Source organism: Triticum dicoccoides, chromosome 2A, assembly GCF_002162155.2.
Source record: "Triticum dicoccoides isolate Atlit2015 ecotype Zavitan chromosome 2A, WEW_v2.0, whole genome shotgun sequence".
NCBI classification, from domain to species: domain Eukaryota; kingdom Viridiplantae; phylum Streptophyta; class Magnoliopsida; order Poales; family Poaceae; genus Triticum; species Triticum dicoccoides.
The window spans coordinates 716,083,864-716,108,639 of record NC_041382.1 but is presented as its reverse complement, the minus strand read 5'-3'; the positions used below and the strand labels follow the sequence as shown (position 1 = coordinate 716,108,639).

The window sequence follows — 24,776 nt, the reverse complement described above, 5'->3', positions numbered from 1 at the left end:
AAGGGGCTACTCGCCATGATGTGCTTGTACCCGCTAGTATGCTAAGTAGTACTTCCTATGATGATGTAATAAATTTAAAACACACATTCTTAAGCCGACCTTAGTGTTGTTGTTACGCCAATGCCAATGTTGCGGTGACGGTCATCATATCCACGCTCTTGCACGGTTTTTCTTCGCATATCACATCTTGAGTGTCTCTATTGTTGGGGAACGTAGTAATTTCAAAAAAATTCCTACGCACACGCAAGATCATGATGATGCACAGCAACGAGAGGGGAGAGTGTTGTCTACGTACCCACGCAGACCGACTGCGGAAGCGTTGACACAACGTAGAGGAAGTAGTCGTACGTCTTCCCGATCCGACCGATCCAAGCACCGTTACTCCGGCACCTCCGAGTTCTTAGCACACGTACAGCTCGATGACGATCCCCGGGCTCCGATCCAGCAAAGCGTCGGGGAGGAGTTCCGTCAGCACGACGGCGTGGTGACGATCTTGATGTTCTACCAGATTTCACACGAAGAGTGCCCTCGTATATAAGCCAACCATCCCAGCACAAACTCACCACACGCAGCAAAACAAAAGCAATACTCCTACATCTGAATACATCAACAGTGGAGAGAAGAGTCCAATAGGAACAAATATTGCCCCAGAGATGGCTACTAGGTCATCTCTGCTGCAACTGTTGGTCGTGGCAGTAGCCGCGGCGCAGTTTCTCGGGTCGGAAGCCGGCGGCATTTCCATCTACTGGGGTCAGAATGGTGGAGAGGGCACGCTGGCTGCAACCTGCGCCACTGGCAACTACAAATTTGTCAACATCGCCTTCCTTTCCTCCTTCGGCAATGGCCAGCCGCCAGTCCTCAACCTGGCAGGCCACTGCGTCCCAACCAACGGCGGGTGCGCTAGTCTAAGTTCCGACGTCAAGTCATGCCAGAGCAACGGCGTCAAGGTCATGCTCTCCATCGGTGGCGGAGCAGGCGGTTACTACCTTTCCTCGTCCCAGGACGCTAAGAATGTCGCGACGTACCTGTGGAACAACTTCTTAGGAGGTACGTCACCTTCACGGCCTCTCGGTGATGCAGTCCTCGATGGCATCGACTTCGATATCGAGGGCGGTACACCCCTGCACTGGGACGATCTTGGAAGGTTCCTAAAAGGGTATAGCAACTCCGGCAGGAGAGTGTACTTGACTGCCGCGCCACAGTGCCCTTTCCCTGATGCATGGGTGGGAGGCGCCCTCAACACCGGTCTCTTTGACTATGTGTGGGTGCAGTTCTACAACAATGCTCCTTGCCAATATACTTCAGGAAGCACTTCCAATCTAGCTGATTCATGGAAGCAGTGGTTGACCGTTCCTGCAAAGCAGATCTTCCTTGGTCTCCCGGCATCACCTGAGGCTGCTGGGAGCGGGTTCATCCCGGCTGATGACCTAAAGTCTGATGTTCTCCCATTGATCAAGAGTGCGGGGAAGTATGGTGGGATCATGTTGTGGTCCAAGTATTATGATGACCAGGATGGCTATAGCTCTTCGGTGAAGAGTGATGTTTGAGAGGGTCGACTTTCATCTGATCCATATGATTGGCACGTCCTTGTGTTGTGTGAGGATTTATTTTATTTCCCCTTGTGATTTTTAAGTTATTATGTGGTGCCGGACTGTCGTGTGTAATATAAATAAATTTTTACTTCGATCTTTCATTCCATTATCTAGTAGCGTTTTCAAATGAGGAAATGTGGACTAATGATAATTAGTTCAACATGAAAAGGTTTGCATGTCATGGCTGGTTTTCATTTATATTAAATGGTGTTGGGTGCACAGAGAACAAATGCAAAAGCCTCTTTCGAAAAAAGATGCAAAAAAACAAAGAAACATCAAAGAGGCAGCACAATAAGAGAAATCCTCACCCACGCCCATAAATAATACTCCCTCTGTCCCAAAATAAGTGACTCAACTTTGTACTAACTTAAGTAGTAGAACATTACTCACCGCATCCCATGGTGGGATCGAACAAAGTCAAAACACACTAAAAATCTAGAGCTGTTAAAATCATAGAATGCTCAAATGAACAATGATAAGGCGGCAAGAATCTCATAAACAAACTCGCGTGCGTAGGCGGATGAGGATGAAGTCAGGGATGCACGATTTTACCTGGGTTGAGGCCCCCATGTGGGTAAGAATCCTAGTTATTTTCTTTGTCTTCCCTTATGATCTTAATCCAAAAGTATGATGGTGGTTAACATGAATTAAACCATAACAATCTAGATTCTTGCAATAGATCTACATATTTTGCCACAATGTCGATGCAGAGCGCTTCTTGCATCGTGGTGTTGTAGTGGTGTTAAACTAGCTTGTTCTTCTGCTTCTACCTATGGGTCCTTGTGTGTAGGTGTTCTACTATGGTATGCAAGATGAGGAACCTCGACATAACTCCTAACCATAGAGGAATAATGCATAGCTTCCTTAATCTTGATGAACCCGCACTCATCCACGCAATCTTTCCTATCTGCTCCAGTTTCCATGAGCCAAACATGCCGGAAGGGAAGGTTCCATAGCTCTTCAGGACTTGTACATGGATATGCCTTCCATGGGCTTGATGTCTTGTGTGCATAACCATATTTATAAGAAATACGAGTATAAATGTTGATAGACCTCATGAGTAGCATCAGTTCTCGTTGAGGCGATTGTACGATCCTTTGTGGTGATGGGCGTGTTGAAATCATGACCATCGAGCATTGAGACAACCAGACTCACCATACATCATCAATGTTGTATCGACATCTTGCTTGTGCACCTCGCAAAATCCCGAACTACCGCTAATGAGTCCAAAACGCATCACATCATTTTGGCTCGTTTGTTTCATATCCTCATAGTTAGGCTCCCATATTATGTTCTACTAGCATGATGTGCGTGCATTGCTATGAAACTATAACACACGAGGACATATGTCACTAGCTTAGGAAGTCGTTAAAACATGTTCATACCCTACAACCTTTGCATGTGGTTCATGATTTAAGAAAAAGGAAAACATGCAATGCCAGATCTTGCTGCAGGTATTTGAGAATCTTAAACGGTCATAGTAGGTTCTTTACAAGACACAATATTTCAAATGTTTAAACATATGAGAATATGCATTAGTAAGTTGATTGCACAAGGTTGTGGATCGGGTAGGAGGAGAAGCTCAATTCGATTACTATTTTTTCATCTCTTGTTATGTCATATAGAACTGGAAACAGTTTTTGATGGGATATTCGATTACTATTCGACTACAAAGAACCACCTCCGATGGAGGCATCGAAACGGTTTTTGATGGGATATTTGGACTCCTTGATATCGCTCAAATATTCAGATGAGGAGCTTCTGAAAGGTAAATAGGTTGTTGCATATTGTTTGCCCGAACCGCAAGTGATACCATCTGTTGCTCACAACATCGCATGGGTTTTTCCTATGGAGGGTTGGTCAAAGCTCAACGTTGATGGTTCTTGGTCTTTAGATGGGAAGGCAGGAGCTGGCATGGTCCTCCGAGACAACAAGGGCCAGATCATATATACATCATGCAGGGAGCTCTTTTCATGCAGGAATGCATTGGAGTCTGAACTAAGTGCATGTATGGAGGGTCTCTCACTAGCAATTAAGAGAACGGAGCTACCTATTCAGGTCGAAATGGACTCACGGGAGGCCTTGAACATGATCACAAATGATTCGCCTGATAGGTCACTGTTCTCATCATTGGTAAAGGAAATCAAGCACCTGAGGAGTCTTCGTAATACTATTTTCAAGTATGTTCATCGTAGTCAAAATAATGTTAGTGATTTTTTGGCAAATTTTGCTAGAACCAAGAGTAGAACAGTAGTGTGGCTTAACTCTGGTTTATCAGAGGTCATTGAACTTTGTAATGCAGACTGTGGACTTACCACTTGAGTAATACAAAGTTTAAACTGCAAAAAAAAGAACTGGAAGAACTCAGTTGAGAAGAGAAACTAAAAATATTAGTGTAGTTATTTATTTGTGTTAGGAACCACATGTGAGTAAAAGTATATTTATTTATTTATATCTCTTCGAAGATTGTTAGTCCCACATATAGGTAGGGATGCATCTGTTTATTGGTGAAGATTGTTGGTCTCACATGTGGACTGACCGCCAACGCCAACCTTTATAGTTGGAAAAGACCGAACGCTTGTTTATGTCTGTTTTGCATAAATACTAGTTTTCAGGCATTTTAACCAGAGCACTGCATAATCCTTAGTTTTTATAGGTTTTGTTAGTTTTGCTTTATCTTTTCTGTGTGTTTTCAAATTCCCATGTGATGGTGTCCTGGATTAGGGGTGCACACCACGTCGGCCTGTCATTCATGGGTCGGCCGAGGACCCAACAACAACTGAAGAATGGGACACACATGCTCTGGCCCTCGGCGTGCTCAAGATGGGATCCTCCAAAGACTTGGTGTATACTTCAAGGCATATTCAAATGATCTACATGTTATCCCTAGTTGTAGCCGACATCCTTATAACCCTACATACCCCTGGTGCCTATAAAGCCGAGGAGTTTAGTCTGTACAGGAAAGATTTTGAGAGGTTAGAGGTCATGTATATGTCTCGAGGTATATCATCATGTACTTTGTACCCCATCCATGATCAATATAACAAGAGCGGGACATAGGGTTTTACCTCTTCGAGAGGGCCCGAACCTGGGTAAATACCGTGTCCCCTTTCTTCTCGTTACCATCGTGCCAAGATCACCAGCTTGGGACCCCTACCCGACATCCGCCGATTTTAGTACCGACATTGGTGGCCCATGCAGGTCTCGTTGTGTGGTCACAAAGGCTCGATGGCTCGCCTTCAGATCAGCGACGGCATCGATTGTGGGAATATCATTTTCCACGGCCAACTTTTTGCCTTCGACAACATTGTGTTGCACGCCAACTCGACGGGCCACCTCAGCCAAATTGAGAACCTTCCTCCAGGCCAGATCATCAGGTTCGGCAATCTGGAGTACGCCACGGATATCCGTGGAAAACTTGCTTTCTCGGACTGGCTGTCAGACCGGTCGGAGGATACTGCCAACATTGCCGCCCTAACACCGGATTCAATCTCGGGACAGGGCCTCGGAGGCACCCATGCTTCGGATGTGGCCTTGAGCACAGATCTAAGGAGGATGAGTACTTTCACGTCGGATTCATGGATTTGTCTTTGCCCGATGATGACGAAGATGAGGATGAAACAACAATGATGGGGGCGATACTTAAAGAAATGTGTGAGGAGGAGCATGTTCTTAACTTTAAGGGTTCAATAAATGGACATCGAGTGTTGAATGAACAAGGCACAGGGGCATATGAATATGTACAATGACTACTTTGCCCCTGATGCGCTTTTTGAAATCTAATTTCAATGTCGGTTTCGGATGTGACAACCATTGTTCATGCGCATCTACTGACCAAACACGTGTTGAACATTTTTGCATAACAGTAGAACATTTTTTAGATACAGGTTGAACATTTTTTAGATACATGTTGAACATTTAGCAAAATACGTATTGAACGCACATTGAATAATTTTTTAATACGTGGTAAATATGTTTTAAATACAAAGCTAACATTTTTAAACGCATGGTCAGCATTTTCAAAAATGTCATCAATATTATTTTTTAAACATGCAAACATCTGTAAAGTGTTAGAACAATGGTTAATATTATATATGTATTATTTGACTTACAAGAAGCAAGATATAGGTGTGCCCCCGTACCCTTCATGTGAGACCACTCATTAGGCTTTGAGCACGCCAGACAGGCGAAAGTAGCAAACTAATATCTGGTTGGATGGTTAGGAGAATAATGGTATTCTCGGCCCATCAGATTTCAAGTTCTAGACTTGACATCGGAGTTCGTATTTTTCTAGATTTATTACAGACCTACCGGTGACGTGCCTTTAGTGCGAGGAGACGTTATGGTCGACTACAAAGATGTCTGTGGCGACTTTATCAATCTCAAAATGATGTATTGGCTCAGTCTCTCGGAGATGCTCATAAGATAAGGTGAGCGTGTGTGTGTTTGTAAGAATGAGTGCATATGCATATGTATGAATGTCTGCCTCTATACTATGTCAAAGAAAGACGAAGAGACGAAAATATACCCTTAAGAAAACACGACATGACGAACGTGAACTGTACAAGATTTATCTCTTACTCCCTCCGTTTCCATATATAATTTCTTTTAGATATTCTAATATTGACTACAAATGAAGCAAAATACTCTAAAATATGTCTATATATATTCGTATGTTCGTATGTAGTCTATATAAAAACCTTTAAAAGTATTTATTTTATATTTAAAAACGGAGGGAGTATATTGTACGGCTTCTATTATTCTGTTCTTAATCGCTTTTCTGATTATTACTCTGTTCTTAATCGCTTAGTTTGCCGTCGCCAACACAGAGCTGTTGTACGCCTCTTCTTATTCTATACAGGTGCCTTGCACGTCCTTCTGTTCAACTAGTACAAGATAATCTCTTACAAGTTGATGGTGTAGTACAAAATCACGAACACCGTCGCCGTTAAATCGAAGCTGCCAGCAGAGCGCGTTCACAAGTGTTCATCCATGTGCCCAACAAGTCACGCATAAGCATACACAATACGGGGGTGCCAGATTTCACACGAAGAGTGCCCTCGTATATAAGCCAACCATCCCAGCACAAACTCACCACACGCAGCAAAACAAAAGCAATACTCCTACATCTGAAGACATCAACAGTGGAGAGAAGAGTCCAATAGGAACAAATATTGCCCCAGAGATGGCTACTAGGTCATCTCTGCTGCAACTGTTGGTCGTGGCAGTAGCCGCGGCGCAGTTTCTCGGGTCGGAAGCCGGCGGCATTTCCATCTACTGGGGTCAGAATGGTGGAGAGGGCACGCTGGCTGCAACCTGCGCCACTGGCAACTACAAATTTGTCAACATCGCCTTCCTTTCCTCCTTCGGCAATGGCCAGCCGCCAGTCCTCAACCTGGCAGGCCACTGCGTCCCAACCAACGGCGGGTGCGCTAGTCTAAGTTCCGACGTCAAGTCATGCCAGAGCAACGGCGTCAAGGTCATGCTCTCCATCGGTGGCGGAGCAGGCGGTTACTACCTTTCCTCGTCCCAGGACGCTAAGAATGTCGCGACGTACCTGTGGAACAACTTCTTAGGAGGTACGTCACCTTCGCGGCCTCTCGGTGATGCAGTCCTCGATGGCATCGACTTCGATATCGAGGGCGGTACACCCCTGCACTGGGACGATCTTGCAAGGTTCCTAAAAGGGTATAGCAACTCCGGCAGGAGAGTGTACTTGACTGCCGCGCCACAGTGCCCTTTCCCTGATGCATGGGTGGGAGGCGCCCTCAACACCGGTCTCTTTGACTATGTGTGGGTGCAGTTCTACAACAATGCTCCTTGCCAATATACTTCAGGAAGCACTTCCAATCTAGCTGATTCATGGAAGCAGTGGTTGACCGTTCCTGCAAAGCAGATCTTCCTTGGTCTCCCGGCATCACCTGAGGCTGCTGGGAGCGGGTTCATCCCGGCTGATGACCTAAAGTCTGATGTTCTCCCATTGATCAAGAGTGCGGGGAAGTATGGTGGGATCATGTTGTGGTCCAAGTATTATGATGACCAGGATGGCTATAGCTCTTCGGTGAAGAATGATGTTTGAGAGGTTTGCCTTTCATCTGATCCATATGATTGGAACTTTCTTGTGTTGTGTGAGGATTTATTTTATTTCCCCTTGTGATTTTTAAGTTATTATGTGGTGCTGGATTGTCGTGTGTAATATAAATAAATTTTTACTTACTTCGATCTTTCATTCCATTATCTACTAGCATTTTCAAATGAGGAAATGTGGACTAATGATAATTAGTTCAACATGAAAAGCTTTGCATGTCATGGCTGGTTTTCATTTATATTAAATGGTGTTGGGTGCACAGAGAACAAATGCAAAGCCTCTTTTGAACAAAGCTGCAAAAAGCAAAGAAATATTGAAGAGGCAACACAACAAACCCAATCCCCACCCACGCCCATAAATAATAGAAAATTACTCACCCCATCCTATGGTGGGATCGACCAAAGTCAAAACACACTCCAAATCTAGAGCTGTTAAAATCTTAGAATGCTCAAATGAACAATGCTAAGGCTGCAAGGATCTCGGAAACAAACTCGCGTGCGTATGCGGATGAGGATGAAGTCAGGGATGCACGATTTTACCTGGGTTGGGTAAGAATCCTACTTATTTTCTTTGTCTTCCATTATGATCTTAATGCAAAAGTATGATGGTGGCTAACATGAGTGAAACTATAACAATCTAGATTCCTGCAATAGATCTACATATCTTGCCACAATGCCGATGCAAAGCGCTTCTCTGCATCCATCTACATCATGGTGTTATACTGGTGTTAAAATAGCTTGTTCTCCTGCTTCTACCTATGGGTCCTTATATGTAGGTGTTCTACTGTGGTATCCAAGATGAGGAACCTAGACCTAACTCCTACCGACAAAGGATTAAGGCATAACTTCCTTAATCTTGATGAATGTGCACTCAACCACGCAATCTTTCTTATCTGCTCCAGTTTCCATAAGCCACACATGTCGGAAGGGGAGGTTCCATAGTTGTTTAGGACTTGTACATGGATATGCCTTCCGTGGGTTTGATGTCTCATGTGTATAATCATATTTATAAAAAAACGAGTATATATGTTGATAGACCTCATGAGTAGCATTAGTTCTCGTTGAGGTGATTGGACGATCCGTTGTGGTGAAGGGCGTGTTGACACCATGACCATCGAGCACTGAGACAACCAGAATCATCATACATCCTCATCGTTGTCTCGACATCTCGCTTGTGCACCTCACAAAATCCCCTGCTACCCCTAATGAGTCCAAAATGCATCATATCATTTTGGCTCATTTGTTGCATAGCCTCATAGTAAAAACACCATATTATGTTCTACTAGCATGATGTCTGTGGATTGCTATGAAACTATAAAATACAATTAGATAGGTCACTACCTTAAGAAGTCGTTAAAATATGTTCATACCCTATAACCTTTGCATGTGGTTCATGATTAAAAAAAGCAAAACATGCAATGCCAGATCTTGTTGCAGTCAATTGAGAATTTTAAATGGTCATAGTAGGTTGTTTACAAGACACAACATTTCATAAGTTGAAACATATGAGAATATGCATTAGTAAGTTGATTGGACAAGGCCGTGGACCGGGTAGGAGGACAAGCTCTAACCGATTACAATTTTTTCACTCTCTTGTTGTGTCATATAGAACTGGAAGAACTCAGTTGAGAAGAGAAACTAAAAATATTATTGTAGTTGTTTATTTGTGTTAGTTCACACATGTGAGTAAAAGTATATTTACTTATTTATCTTTCTTCGAAGATTGTTGGTCCCACATATAGGTAGGGATGTATTTGTTTATTGGTGAAGGTTGTTGGTCTCACATATAGGTATGAATCAATGGTTTTTGTCGAGCTTTGAGAACAATGGGATTACAGAAAAACGATCTTATTATTGAATGCTATGAGAAGTAGTGCTAGAGAATGTTACGGTTGTTGAAATATTGCTAAAGAATGTTGGCAAGATGGCGGGGTCATTATTTTCAAGGCTGAGGATAGAACGCATAGTCGGCATTCTTCCTCTTGAGAAGATCGTGGAAGGAAACTCTACTAGAAGGCAATCTCCGATCATATATAGGATGTCTTGCAAATTACATAGTGGGTGTTTTTTTTCTTATGTTTATTTATATGGTCAATGGTGCACTATCATGTGTGTGACATCGCATACAGTTTTGTAAGAACAATACACTCTTCCTGAAGGAAAAAAAAGGTTCCTCGAGCCGTCCACGGTTGACAGTATGTGATATCTCCATAATATTACAGGCGACTTTTTAACCATATGGATATCTTCATATCACGTACCATAACTCTCAAAACCGTCTACGATATGTCTAGTGTCATAGACAACTCACAAAAATATAATCGCAATTCACCCAAACATGGTTGACACAAAATTAAGAACCATACAATTGAACTATTCATCATACTCAAGCATCCAACACAAAACTGACCACTCTTTATAATGTGTGCATATGTACAAGGAACTAAGTTATTGTTGTTTATATTCCTGGAAGTAGAATTATTTAGCTAGGAAATTTGGAAATGGTTAGGCATGAAGATGAAGAAATATTTTTACAAAAATGAAACCAAATTTCAGTCTATCATCTTCATAATTGGCCTCATGGCAGTCATTTTCTCCATCATTTCGCACAATCTTAACGCCAAGGTCCAAAACACACTAGCACAGTAATACATAAAATACCCGAGAGGATTGTACTTGAAGACAACAACTTCACTAAGAAATAGGTGATCATTCAGGGATGCTATTTGGTCTAACCCAATAAAAAGTTTGTCTATGGTTTCTCACCCTCAAGCTAACACCTTCAAGAAGAATATCGTCGTCACATGTACGTTATAGCTAGATCACAAGTTTTCACCAGCAAAAGGACAAACTCATTTCTCAATTCGCCAAAGCCATCATCCACCATCTCTACCTTTCGGTGCTTGCTCACAGACAACACTATGCTAGATGGCTTCTTCCGCAAAAAGAAAAAAACATTGTACCATGATCTCATACAAGAAAGAAATCTGGTTGCTCGCCCTGGAATCGGTGGATAGATTTTCTCAGAGGTAGGGAAGCCGACATAGTTGCCTCCTGAAGCCATCGAGCCTCTGTCCAATGTCAACAATTAATGCAAGCAAGACTTTCTCCCTCATCTTGTTTGCAAATGTCATTACATATCGGTATGATGTAATGAATTGTATAAAATGTGCATTTGGATGTACATGACTACTAGTACAATGATTGGACTTCTACTTTAGAAGAAACATAATTTTTTAAGAATATCAAACACCTCAGAAAATCATTTGAGTTTCAAGGTGCATTTGTTTTGTTTCTATCGATTTTTTTACGCTCAAGAACCTCCTCCAAAACCAAGGGGCTACTCGCCATGATGTGCTTGTACCCGCTAGTATGCTAAGTAGTACTTCCTATGATGATGTAATAAATTTAAAACACACATCCTTAAGCCGACCTCAGTGTTGTTGTTACGCCAATGCCAATGTTGCGGTGACGGTCATCATATCCACGCTCTTGCACGGTTTTTCTTCGCATATCACATCTTGAGTGTCTCTATTGTTGGGGAACGTGGTAATTTCAAAAAATTTCCTACGCACACGCAAGATCATGATGATGCACAACAACGAGAGGGAAGAGTGTTGTCTACGTACCCACGCAGACCGACTGCGGAAGCGTTGACACAACGTAGAGGAAGTAGTCGTACGTCTTCCCGATCCGATCGATCCAAGCACCGTTACTCTGGCACCTCCGAGTTCTTAGCACACGTACAGCTCGATGACGATCCCCGGGCTCCGATCCAGCAAAGCGTCGGGGAGGAGTTCCGTCAGCACGACGGCGTGGTGACGATCTTGATGTTCTACCGTCGCAGGGCTTCGCCTAAGCACTGCTACAATATAATGGAGGTGGAATATGGTGGCAGGGGGCACCGCACACGGCTAAGGAACGATCTCAATGATCAACTTGTGTGTCTAGGGGTGCCCCCTGCCTCCGTATATAAAGGAGCCAAGGGGAGGGGGCCGGCCGGCCAAGGAAGACGCGCCAAGGGAGTCCTACTCCCTCTGGGACTAGGATTCCTCCCCCAATCCTAGTTGGAGTAGGATTCGCTGAGGGGGAGAGAGAGAGGGGGGGCGGCCACCTCTCCTTGTCCTAATAGGACTAGGGGAGGAGGGAGGCGCGCGGCCCATCTTGGGCTGCCCCTTCTCCTTTCCACTAAAGCCCATTAAGGCCCATACAGCTCCCGGGGGGTTCCGGTAACCTCCCGGTACTCCGGTAAAATACCGATTTCACCCAGAACACTTCCGATATCCAAACATAGGCTTCCAATATATCAATCTTTATGTCTCGACCATTTCGAGACTCCCCGTCATGTCCATGATCACATCCGGGACTCCGAACAATCTTCGGTACATCAAAATGCATAAACTCATAATAATTGTCATCGTAACGTTAAGCGTGCGGACCCTACGGTTCGAGAATAATGTAGACATGACCGAGACACGTCTCCGGTCAATAACCAATAGCGGGACCTGGATGCCCATATTGGCTCCTACATATTCTACGAAGATCTTTATCGGTCAGACCGCATAACAACATACGTTGTTCCCTTTGTCATCGGTATGTTACTTGCCCGAGATTCGATCGTCGGTATCCAATACCTAGTTCAATCTCGTTACCGGCAAGTCTCTTTACTCATTCCATAATACATCATCTCGCAACTAACTCATTGGCTGCAATGCTTGCAAGGCTTATGTGATGTGCATTACCGAGAGGGCCCAGAGATACCTCTCCGACAATCGGAGTGACAAATCCTAATCTCGAAATACGCCAACCCAACATGTACCTTTGGAGACACCTGTAGAGCTCCTTTATAATCACCCAGTTACGTTGTGACGTTTGGTAGCACACAAAGTGTTCCTCCGTTAAACGGGAGTTGCATAATCTCATAGTCATAGGAACATGTATAAGTCATGAAGAAAGCAATAGCAACATACTAAACGATCGGGTGCTAAGCTAATGAAATGGGTCATGTCAATCAGATCATTCAACTAATGATGTGACCTTGTTCATGGTTAGGAAACATAACCATCTTTGATTAACGAGCTAGTCAAGTAGAGGCATACTAGTGACACTAAGTTTGTCTATGTATTCACACATGTATTATGTTTCCGGTTAATACAATTCTAGCATGAATAAACATTTATCATGATATAAGGAAATAAATAACAACTTTATTATTGCCTCTAGGGCATATTTCCTTCAGTCTCCCACTTGCACTAGAGTCAATAATCTAGATTACACAGTAATGATTCTAACACTCATGGAGCCTTGGTGCTGATCATGTTTTGCTCGTGGAAGAGGCTTAGTCAACAGGTCTGCAACATTCAAATCTGTATGTATCTTGCAAATCTCTATGTCTCCCACCTGGACTAGATCCCGGATGGAATTGAAGCGTCTCTTGATGTGCTTGGTCCTCTTGTGAAATCTGGATTCCTTTGCCAAGGCAATTGCACCAGTATTGTCACAAAAGATATTCATTGGACCCGATGCACTAGGTATGACACCTAGATCGGATATGAACTCCTTCATCCAGACTCCTTCGTTCGCTGCTTCCGAAGCAGCTATGTACTCTGCTTCACATGTAGATCCCGCTATGACACTTTGTTTAGAACTCCACCAACTGACAGCTCCACCATTTAATGTAAACACGTATCCGGTTTGCGATTTAGAATCGTCCGGATCAGTGTCAAAGCTTGCATCAACGTAACCTTTTACGGTGAGCTCTTTGTCACCTCCATATACGAGAAACATATCCTTAGTCCTTTTTAGGTATTTCAGGACGTTCTTGACCGCCGTCCAGTGATCCACTCCTGGATTACTTTGGTACCTCCCTGCTAAACTTATAGCAAGGCACACATCAGGTCTGGTACACAGCATTGCATACATGATAGAGCCTATGGCTGAAGCATAGGGAACATCTTTCATTTTCTCTCTATCTTCTGCAGTGGTCGGGCATTGAGTCTGACTCAACTTCACACCTTGTAACACAGGCAAGAACCCTTTCTTTGCTTGATCCATTTTGAACTTCTTCAAAATCTTGTCAAGGTATGTGCTTTGTGAAAGTCCAATTAAGCGCCTTGATCTATCTCTATAGATCTTTATGCCTAATATGTAAGCAGCTTCACCGAGGTCTTTCATTGAAAAACTCTTATTCAAGTATCCCTTTATGCTATCCAGAAATTCTATATCATTTCCAATCAGTAATATGTCATCCACATATAATATCAGAAATGCTACAGAGCTCCCACTCACTTTCTTGTAAATACAGGCTTCACCGAAAGTCTATATAAAACCAAATGCTTTGATCACACTATCAAGCGTTTATTCCAACTCCGAGAGGCTCGCACCAGTCCATAAATGGATCGCTGGAGCTTGCATACTTTGTTAGCTCCCTTTGGATCGACAAAACCTTCCGGTTGCATCATATACAACTCTTCTTCCAGAAATCCATTCAGGAATGCAATTTTGACATCCATCTGCCAAATTTCATAATCATAAAATGCGGCAATCGCTAACATGATTCGGACAGACTTAAGCATCGCTACGGGTGAGAAAGTCTCATCGTAGTCAACCCCTTGAACTTGTCGAAAACCTTTTGCGACAAGTCGAGCTTTGTAGATAGTAACATTACCATCAGCGTCAGTCTTTTTCTTGAAGATCCATTTATTCTCAATTGCTTGCCGATCATCGGGCAAGTCAACCAAAGTCCATACTTTGTTCTCATACATGGATCCCATCTCAGATTTCATGGCTTCAAGCCACTTTGCGGAATCTGGGCTCACCATCGCTTCTTCATAGTTCGTAGGTTCATCATGATCTAGCAGCATGATTTCCAGAACAGGATTACCGTACCACTCTAGTGCGGATCTTGCTCTGGTTGATCTACGAGGTTTAGTAGTATCTTGTCCTGAAGTTTCATGATCATCATCATTAGCTTCCTCACTAATTGGTATAGGTGTCGCAGAAACAGTTTTCTGTGATGTACTACTTTCCAATAAGGGAGCAGGTACAGTTACCTCGTCAAGTTCTACTTTCCTCCCACTCACTTCTTTCGAGAGAAACTCCTTCTCTAGAAAGGATCCATTCTTAGCAACGTATGTCTTGCCTTCGGATCTGTGATAGAAGGTGTACCCAACAGTCTCCTTTGGGTATCCTATGAAGACACATTTCTCTGATTTGGATTCGAGCTTATCAGGTTGAAGCTTTTTCACATAAGCATCGCAGCCCCAAACTTTAAGAAACGACAACTTTGGTTTCTTGCCAAACCACAGTTCATAAGGCGTCGTCTCAACGGATTTTGATGGTGCCCTATTTAACGTGAATGCGGCCGTCTCTAAAGCATAACCCCAAAACGATAGCGGTATCAGTAAGAGACATCATAGATCGCACCATATCTAGTAAAGTACGATTACGACGTTCGGAAACACCATTGCGCTGTGGTGTTCCGGGTGGCGTGAGTTGCGAAACTATTCCACAATTTTTCAAATGTACACCAAACTCGTAACTCAAATATTCTCCTCCACGATCAGATCGTAGAAACTTTATTTTCTTGTTACGATGATTTTCAACTTCACTCTGAAATTCTTTGAACTTTTCAAATGTTTCAGACTTATGTTTCATTAAGTAGATATACCCATATCTGCTTAAGTCATCTGTGAAGGTGAGAAAATAACGATATCCGCCACGAGCCTCAATATTCATCAGACCACATACATCTGTATGTATGATCTCCAACAAATCTGTTGCTCTCTCCATAGTACCGGAGAACGCTATTTTAGTCATCTTGCCCATGAGGCACGGTGCACAAGTACCAAGTGATTCATAATCAAGTGGTTCCAAAAGTCCATCAGTATGGAGTTTCTTCATGTGCTTTATACCGATATGACCTAAACGGCAGTGCCACAAATAAGTTGCACTGTCATTATCAACTCTGCATCTTTTGGCTTCAACATTATGAATATGTGTGTTACTACTATCAAGATTCATCAAAAATAGACCACTTCTCAAAGGTGCATGACCATAAAAGATATTACTCATATAAATAGAACAACCATTATTCTCTGATTTAAATGAATAACCATCTCGCATAAAACAAGATCCAGATATAATGTTCATGCTCAACGCTGGCACCAAATAACAATTATTTAGGTCTAATATTAATCCCGAAGGTAGATGTAGAGGTAGCGTGCCGACCGCGATCACATCGACTTTGGAACCATTTCCCACGCGCATCGTCACCTCGTCCTTCGCCAGTGTTTGCTTAATCCGTAGTCCCTGTTTCGAGTTGCAAATATTAGCAATAGAACCAGTATCACATACCCAGGTGCTACTGCGAGCTCTAGTAAGGTACACATCAATAACATGTATATCACATATACCTTTGTTCACCTTGCCATCCTTCTTATCCGCCAAAAACTTGGGGCAGTTCCGCTTCCAGTGACCAGTCTGCTTGCAGTAGAAGCACTCAGTTTGAGGCTTAGGTCCAGACTTGGGTTTCTTCTCCTGAGCAGCAACTTGCTTGCCGTTCTTCTTGAAGTTCCCCTTCTTCTTCCCTTTGCCCTTTTTCTTGAAACTAGTGGTCTTGTTAACCATCAACACTTGATGCTCCTTCTTGATTTCTACCTCCGCAGCTTTCAGCATTGCGAAGAGCTCGGGAATAGTCTTGTTCATCCCTTGCATATTATAGTTCATCACGAAGCTCTTGTAGCTCGGTGGCAGTGATTGGAGAATTCTGTCAATGACGCAATCATCCAGAAGATTAACTCCCATCTGAATCAAGTGATTATTATACCCAGACATTTTGAGTATATGCTCACTGACAGAACTGTTCTCCTCCATCTTGCAGCTATAGAACTTATTGGAGACTTCATATCTCTCAATCCGGACATTTACTTGAAATATTAACTTCAACTCTTGGAACATCTCATATGCTCCATGACGTTCAAAACGTCGTTGAAGTCCCGATTCTAAGCCGTAAAGCATGGCACACTGAACTATCGAGTAGTCATCAGCTTTGCTCTGCCAGACGTTCATAACATCTGGTGTTGCTCCAGCAGCAGGCCTGGCATCCAGCGGTGCTTCCAGGACGTAATTCTTCTGAGCAGCAATGAGGATAATCCTCAAGTTACGGACCCAGTCCGTGTAATTGCTACCATCATCTTTCAACTTTGCTTTCTCACGAAACGCATTAAAATTCAATAGAACAACAGCACGAGCCATCTATCTACAATCAACATAAACAAGCAATATACTATCAGGTACTAAGTTCATGATAAGTTTAAGTTCAATTAATCAAATTACTTAAGAACTCCCACTTAGATAGACATCCCTCTAATCCTCTAAGTGATCACGTGATCCAAATCAACTAAGCCATAACCGATCATCACTTGAGATGGAGTAGTTTTCAATGGTGAACATCGTTATGTTGATCATATCTACTATATGATTCACGCTCGACCTTTCGGTCTCCGTGTTCCGAGGCCATATCTGCATATGCTAGGCTCGTCAAGTTTAACCTGAGTATTCTGCGTGTGCAAAAACTGGCTTGCACCCGTTGTAGATGGACGTAGAGCTTATCACACCCGATCATCACGTGGTGTCTGGGCACGACGAACTTTGGCAACGGTGCATACTCAGGGAGAACACTTCTTGATAATTTAGTGAGAGATCATCTTATAATGCTATCGTCAATCAAAGCAAGATAAGATGCATAAAAAGATAAACATCACATGCAATCAATATAAGTGATATGATATGGCCATCATCATCTTGTGCTTGTGATCTCCATCTTCGAAGCACCGTCATGATCACCATCGTCACCGGCGCGACACCTTGATCTCCATCGTAGCATCGTTGTCGTCTCGCCAATCTTATGCTTCCACGACTATTGCTACCGCTTAGTGATAAAGTAAAGCATTACATCGCGATTGCATTGCATACAATAAAGCGATAACCATATGGCTCCTGCCAGTTGCCGATAACTCGGTTACAAAACATGATCATCTCATACAATAAAATTCATCATCATGCCTTGACCATATCACATCACAACATGCCCTGCAAAAACAAGTTAGACGTCCTCTACTTTGTTGTTGCAAGTTTTACGTGGCTGCTACAGGCTTAAGCAAGAACCAATCTCACCTACGCATCAAAACCACAACGATAGTTTGTCAATTTGACTCCGTTTTAACCTTCGCAAGGACCGGGCGTAGCCATACTCGGTTCAACTAAAGTTGGAGAGACAGTCGCCCGCAAGCCACCTATGTGCAAAGCACGTCGGGGGAACCGGTCTCGCGTAAGCGTACGGTAATGTTGGTCCGGGTCGTCTCGTCCAACAATACCACTGAACCAAAGTATGACATGCTGGTAGGCAGTATGACTTATATCACCCACAACTCACTTGTGTTCTACTCATGCATATAACATCAAACCATAAAACCTAGGCTCTGATACCACTATTGGGGAACGTAGTAATTTCAAAAAAATTCCTATGCACACGCAAGATCATGATGATGCACAGCAACGAGAGGGGAGAGTGTTGTCTACGTACTCACGCAGACCGACTGCGGAAGCGTTGACACAACATAGAGGAAGTAGTCGTACGTCTTCCCGATCCGACCAATCCAAGCACCGTTACTCCGACACCTCCGAGTTCTTAGCACACGTACAGCTCGATGACGATCCCTGGGCTCCGATCCAGCAAAGCGTCGGGGAGGAGTTCCGTCAGCACGACGGTGTGGTGACGATCTTGATGTTCTACCATCGCAGGGCTTCGCCTAAGCACTGCTACAATATAATCGAGGTGGAATATGGTGGCAGGGGGCACCGCACACGGCTAAGGAACGATCTCAATGATCAACTTGTGTGTCTAGGGGTGCCTCCTGCCTCCGTATATAAAGGAGCCAAGGGGAGGGGGCCGGCCGGCCAAGGAGGGCGCGCCAAGGGAGTCCTACTCCTTCTGGGAGTAGGATTCCTCCCCCAATCCTAGTTGGAGTAGGATTTGCTGAGGGGGAGCGAGAGAGGGGGGGAGGCCACCTCTCCTTGTCCTAATAGGACTAGGGGAGGGGGGAGGCACGCGGCCCATCTTGGGCTGCCCCTTCTCCTTTCCACTAAAGCCCATTAAGGCCCATACAGCTCCCGGGGGGTTCCGGTAACCTCCCGGTACTCCGGTAAAATACCGACTTCACCCGGAACACTTCCGATATCCAAACATAGGCTTCCAATATATCAATCTTTATGTCTCGACCATTTCGAGACTCCTCGTCATGTCCATGATCACATCCGGGACTCCGAACAATCTTCGGTACATCAAAATGCATAAACTCATAATAATTGTCATCGTAACGTTAAGCGTGCGGACCCTACGGTTCGAGAACAATGTAGACATGACCGAGACACGTCTCCGGTCAATAACCAATAGCGGGACCTAGATGCCCATATTGGCTCCTACATATTCTACGAAGATCTTTATCGGTCAGACCGCATAACAACATACGTTGTTCCCTTTGTCATCGGTATGTTACTTGCCCGAGATTCGATCGTCGGTATCCAATACCTAGTTCAATCTCATTACCGGCAAGTCTCTTTACTCGTTCCGTAATACATCATCTCGCAACTAACTCATTGGCTGCAATGCTTGCAAGGCTTATGTGATGTGCATTACCGAGAGGGCCCAGAGATACCTCTCCGACAATCGGAGTGACAAATCCTAATCTCGAAATACGCCAACCCAACATGTACCTTTGGAGACACCTGTAGAGCTCCTTTATAATCACCCAGTTACGTTGTGACGTTTGGTAGCACACAAGGTGTTCCTCCGGTAAACGGGAGTTGCATAATCTCATAGTCATAGGAACATGTATAAGTCATGAAGAAAGCAATAGCAACATACTAAACGATCGGGTGCTAAGCTAATGAAATGGGTCATGTCAATCAGATCATTCAACTAATGATGTGACCTCGTTAATCAAATAACAACACCTTGTTCATGGTTACGAAACATAACCATCTTTGATTAACGAGCTAGTCAAGTAGAGGCATACTAGTGACACAAGTTTGTCTATGTATTCACACATGTATTATGTTTCCGGTTAATACAATTCTAGCATGAATAAACATTTATCATGATATAAGGAAATAAATAATAACTTTATTATTGCCTCTAGGGCATATTTCCTTCATCTATCCCATACCTATAGGCCACAATTAGCAAATGCCGCAGGGTCGCCATAATGTAACCTTCGCCATTGCGCGGCAGAGAGTCCGTGTATAGTCTATGTCCGTTCGTCTAAAGATAATTACAATAGCGCCAAATAGTATTTCTTCATCCGCAAGGATGGGGGTGTGGGGTGGATTTTTATTTTTATTTTACGAAAGTGACTTAGATCTATCATAAATGTTCACCAAAGCACAAATCATCATAAAAATATAATAAAAAATTACATTGAAGGCTCTGGATTACTGACCGACTATTGTCGTTGCTGATGCGCTGTTGTTGACGCTTCCATACCAGAGCCTGCTTGGCCTTACCAATAATAGCCAAGAAGTCTCCGGAGGTGTAGTCGTCACCGTTGAACCCTTGAATCGGCCCAAAGAACCTGACGCCAAATCTCGTCACAGAGTACGCACAACCAGAATCCTAACTTTGCCGCCTCGACGAGTCGACGGGAATCTATGTCGAAGCTCCGTCTAATCTGCCCCAAAGGACGAACTTAAGGAGGATCGGAGCTCAAAAATTGACTCAAAGATAAAGTGTCGCCTCTAAGAGCAACTCTAGCAGACCCCGCAAAACGCCCAGCCCGCAAAAATTTCGGCGAGTATGCGGGCTCGGCCCAATTTTTTGGTCAGAACAGAGCCCGCGTACTCGCCCGGCCCGCAATTTTTTTTGCCGCAGCCCGCAAACCGCACGCCCCGAGCACTATAATTGCGGTTTCGCGACCCTTTTGTGGGTCCAAACCCTATCCCCCACCGCCGCGAGCCACCCGATTCCCCTTCCCCTCTCCACATTTCTCGCCGCCGGTGACCACCCGCCCCGCCTCCAGCCGCCATGTGTGGCCGAATGTGGAGCTCCGGACGAGGCTCCGGCAGCAGATCCGGCCGTGAGAGGGACCCGGAGCGCGAGCGGCGCGTCCGGTCGGACGGCGTGAGGAAGCGCGGCGCCCGGAAGTGGACCAACCACGGGATGTCGCCGCTGGCGAGCTTCAACCACCGCGAGATGGAGGAGTACGACCGCCGGCGCGCGTCCTTCTCCTCCATGAGGTCTTCCTACGCCAGATCCTCATCGTCCTCCAGCGCGGGCTTTCTCCCCATGAAGAGGGAGTGGTCGGACGACGAGGAGGAGCCGGAGGAGCCGACGTCGTTCGCCTTCGTCTCGGTGAAGGAGGAGCCCGAGGAGCCCGCTCCGCTCGGCCGTCGCGGAGTCGTCGGGCCTGAGGACTACGTCACGGACTTCGACGCCGTTGCTGCCGCCATCGCCGAGCGGAGCGTGCGCGAGGAGGCGGAGCGCCGGCGCCACACCGAGGAGATCGAAGCCCTCGAGTGGCGGCAGGCGGTCGCCGACAACTTCGCCGCCAACGAGAAGGCTGAGGAGTGGCGCCGCATCCGCGCGGAGCAGGCGGCGAAGTACGTCGACCTGTGCAGCTCCGGCGAGGAGGATTGAGCATCGCTCGGCCTCCACAGCGTCGTCCATTTTGCCGCGACCTCGCCGCCGTCAGATCCGACCCCCTCTACTACTAGTTAACGTAGCATGTAGGATGATGTATGCTTAATTTGTTGATCATGTAGTATGTATGAACTCTGTAGTATGTGATGTGATGAACTATATTTGTGCAATTTCTCCCGCGAAAGTGTTTTCTCAAATTATGCAAGTTTAGATACGGTATCTGATCGCCTGTGCATATTTTCGACCCGCAAACGCGATCTTCGTGAAACTGCGAACGCGTTTTGCGGGTCAATTATTGCGGGAATCTGCTAGAGTTGCTCTAAAAGGACTAAAATCCAACCTACTCATTTTGTTTCCATTTACTTGACATATTAGCTTTGTCTCGAGTCAAACTTATAAACTTTGACTAAGTTTATACAAAACGTTGTTAACATCCACAATAGCAAATCAATATTATTAGAATCATTTCATAACATATATATTTGTTAATGTGAAAGTTTAGATTGTTTTCAATAAATTTGGTCAAAGCTAATATAAGGAGTAGATGAAAATATATGAAGTATGTACTTATGGGAGCCGAGGCACAAGGATTCCCCTCCCTGCCACCACCCGCTGAAACGGCAGATAGAGGGTGGGCGAATCCACGTGTTTGCCGATGAAGATCTGGATGGGCAAATCTACATGTTTGCCAGCGGAGATCGAGAGAAGGAAGCTTTGCCCTAATAAATCCCTATGAATGAGGCAGACCAGCACCCTCAGAGTGCCGGCAATTATAAATGCCATGAAATCTATAATTTCCTTGGTTGTCAGTTCTCAGATGATGAACGAACACACGAATTTTGTGGCAAGAAAGCAAATGGCGCGCTTGGAACCGGCAAAATCCAATATTTTGAGCTCCCTCCCGCCTCGCTGGACGATGACATTTGAGACCGCGTCAGCGATCCGCGCCATCTCTCCTCGGATCGAGATCCTGGCCGTCCATTTTCGTCCGGATCCAAGGGCAGGCCGCACCCTCCTCCCTTGTTAAATTCCCCTTCGATTCTCACTCCGGAGCAGCAGCCGCCGCCGCCGCCGCTCCGCCGTCTCCACCCAATTGCATCTGCTCGGCGCTCCAAGCCACCATCATGTCCGGCCGCGGCAAGGGCGGGAAGGGTCTGGGCAAGGGCGGCGCCAAGCGCCACCGGAAGGTGCTGCGGGACAACATCCAGGGCATCACGAAGCCGGCGATCCGGCGGCTGGCGCGGCGGGGCGGCGTGAAGCGCATCTCGGGGCTCATCTACGAGGAGACCCGCGGCGTGCTCAAGATCTTCCTCGAGAACGTCATCCGCGACGCCGTCACCTACACCGAGCACGCCCGCCGCAAGACCGTCACCGCCATGGACGTCGTCTACGCGCTCAAGCGACAGGGCCGCACCCTCTACGGCTTCGGCGGCTGATCTGCTGCTGCTGCTCCGTCCAGTCTCTGCCAGCTGCTGTTCCATCGGTCTGTGTGGTAGTGGACGCCATGAATATGAATGCAATGAAATCAGAGTCGGCATTAGTTATCTTGGACGCATCTCTCGATATGTTTCTGTAAGCTTGTTAAATTCTTCCCAGCAAGAAAGATTAGGAGATAATCTACTAGCTGAGGTAAATATCGGAAATTCATGAATCAATCTCTAAGCAAACATTACAGTAGACTGCTATGGGTGTGTCGTATGAATGATATTTGGGCTTACAGAAAGATCTTCACTGTTTTTGTCAGACATTGTTGCATTGCTTCAGGAAGACAGGAATGAACCTGCGTGCCTCATTGTTTGCTGCTTGTGAAATTCGTTGATGTAGAATTTCGTGTGTGTTTTGCTGAATAGGCACCAAAATTTCTGTCTCTACCATGCAGTTCGCTGAGGTCAAAATTAGTTGTGTTTCTGTTTTTTATTTTTTTACATGCAGGAACGTTCTCTGAATTTAAGTGTGCGTTTTCATCAGTCATACTGAATAGTGATTTGTATCTTTTTGTTTGCTTTTTGTTTCAGATCTGTGTTCTGAAACTCTGGAGACCTGAGTTCGAAAGTAATAAAATAGCATGGTGGCCGCTCTCGACTTTTTCGCCTCTATTGATCTCCTTCCTCTTGCCAACCATGGCTTCTTTTTCAGTAGAACTAGTGTGTTGCGACTGTTGGTGCGTGTGTGTGACTGTGTGAGGCAGTGTGGGGCCTTATGTAGTGTTGGACAATATGGACATTTGACCTAGATGACTCATAATCTTGCCGATGGAGTATGCATAGTGTTTCACTATTTTTGCAGCAAATTGAATGGTCGCCATTTTCTAGTTGAGTGTTCTCTAGCCAATTCTTGCCATGGTAGTCAGTTTTTTGGAACAAAATGGGGCTTTGTTTTCTTACTGTCACAAGCTAGCCTCTAATGGTGCACCCGAAAATAAAATCTTGAATCTTAAACCGGTAACACAAGCACATGGTACTCAGATTTTGTTGAATCTGAAATAGCACTTCCTTATGAGGCTGCCTGTGTTGATATTAAAAGAAAACTGAATACGGTTTTGATGCAATGAGGCCAGCCAGTTAAAATGTAATCTCAAATTGTTGGAGAAACGTACAATTGAACACTCCCCTCACATATGGCTCTTTCAAACCTAAATCTCAACCGAAGTACGCTACAACTTCTTCATTGTGTCCGATGGGCCTTGAACTCAAGAATCTTGACTTTGATACATGTGCGGTCTTTTACACATGTGGCTAGCTTTGTTATATTTGTAGTTGTCTTCTCTTTCATTTCATAACTTGTGTAACCGGGCAGTAGGTCTGGTTAGCAATCTCAACTTTTAGTATTGATATATGCAAACATTTCATAACTTGTGTGTGTAAGAATGTCACATGTGAGGAATGAATTGTGACAGGCCCACAGTGTAAATGCGCTCGTGTTTGTAGTAGTTGTGTGTGTGTGAGTGTGACATTGATAAAAGATAAATGGTTCCAGCAACCGTACCTTGCAGAACCAACCATTTATATACCACTAGGGGTCGAGTGCATCCACTATATGCATCACGAGTCATTTCATCATTCTTTTCTATCACACTAGCCGCCAGTAGAAAAAATGCAAGGGAAAACAGTTAGTTACGAGTTACGACCACCTATCAAGTGTGCTGGGCTCGACACCTTCGTCATCAATTATTAGCAAAAATAATGCAAAACAACACAAAAAATGGATCAGGTTATAGCTTAAGAGTAGGAGACATTGGGAAACGAACAATCAATATCAAATGGAAACAAGAAACTCCGTAGTGCAATTGATGATCAGCTTCAGTTCTTCACTGTTTCGGTCAGACGTTGTTGCATTACTTCAGGAAGACAGAAATGAACCTCCGTGCCTCATTGTTTGCTGCTTGTCAAATTCAGTGACGT

At 44.6% G+C, this 24,776-nt stretch overlaps 3 protein-coding genes across 3 annotated transcripts; all 3 read left to right on the top strand.

Moving 5' to 3' along the window:
- Positions 1-653: 653 nt before the first annotated feature.
- Positions 654-1,547, top strand: LOC119352017 (acidic endochitinase-like). Its single transcript, XM_037618770.1, has one exon. The coding sequence runs from the start codon at positions 654-656 to the stop codon at positions 1,545-1,547; it is 894 nt and encodes a 297-aa protein (XP_037474667.1).
- A 5,230-nt stretch (positions 1,548-6,777) lies between these two features.
- On the top strand, positions 6,778-7,671 carry LOC119352016 (hevamine-A-like). The gene has a single exon (XM_037618769.1). The coding sequence runs from the start codon at positions 6,778-6,780 to the stop codon at positions 7,669-7,671; it is 894 nt and encodes a 297-aa protein (XP_037474666.1).
- A 14,764-nt stretch (positions 7,672-22,435) lies between these two features.
- LOC119356539 (histone H4) lies at positions 22,436-23,030 on the top strand. The gene has a single exon (XM_037623508.1). The coding sequence runs from the start codon at positions 22,500-22,502 to the stop codon at positions 22,809-22,811; it is 312 nt and encodes a 103-aa protein (XP_037479405.1). The 5' UTR covers positions 22,436-22,499; the 3' UTR covers positions 22,812-23,030.
- The last annotated feature ends 1,746 nt before the right edge of the window (positions 23,031-24,776 follow it).

Coding starts and splice junctions, on each gene's coding strand:
- LOC119352017 (XM_037618770.1), top strand. CDS start 654: ATGGCTACTAGGTCATCTCTGCTGCAACTGTTGGTCGTGGCAGTAGCC.
- LOC119352016 (XM_037618769.1), top strand. CDS start 6,778: ATGGCTACTAGGTCATCTCTGCTGCAACTGTTGGTCGTGGCAGTAGCC.
- LOC119356539 (XM_037623508.1), top strand. CDS start 22,500: ATGTCCGGCCGCGGCAAGGGCGGGAAGGGTCTGGGCAAGGGCGGCGCC.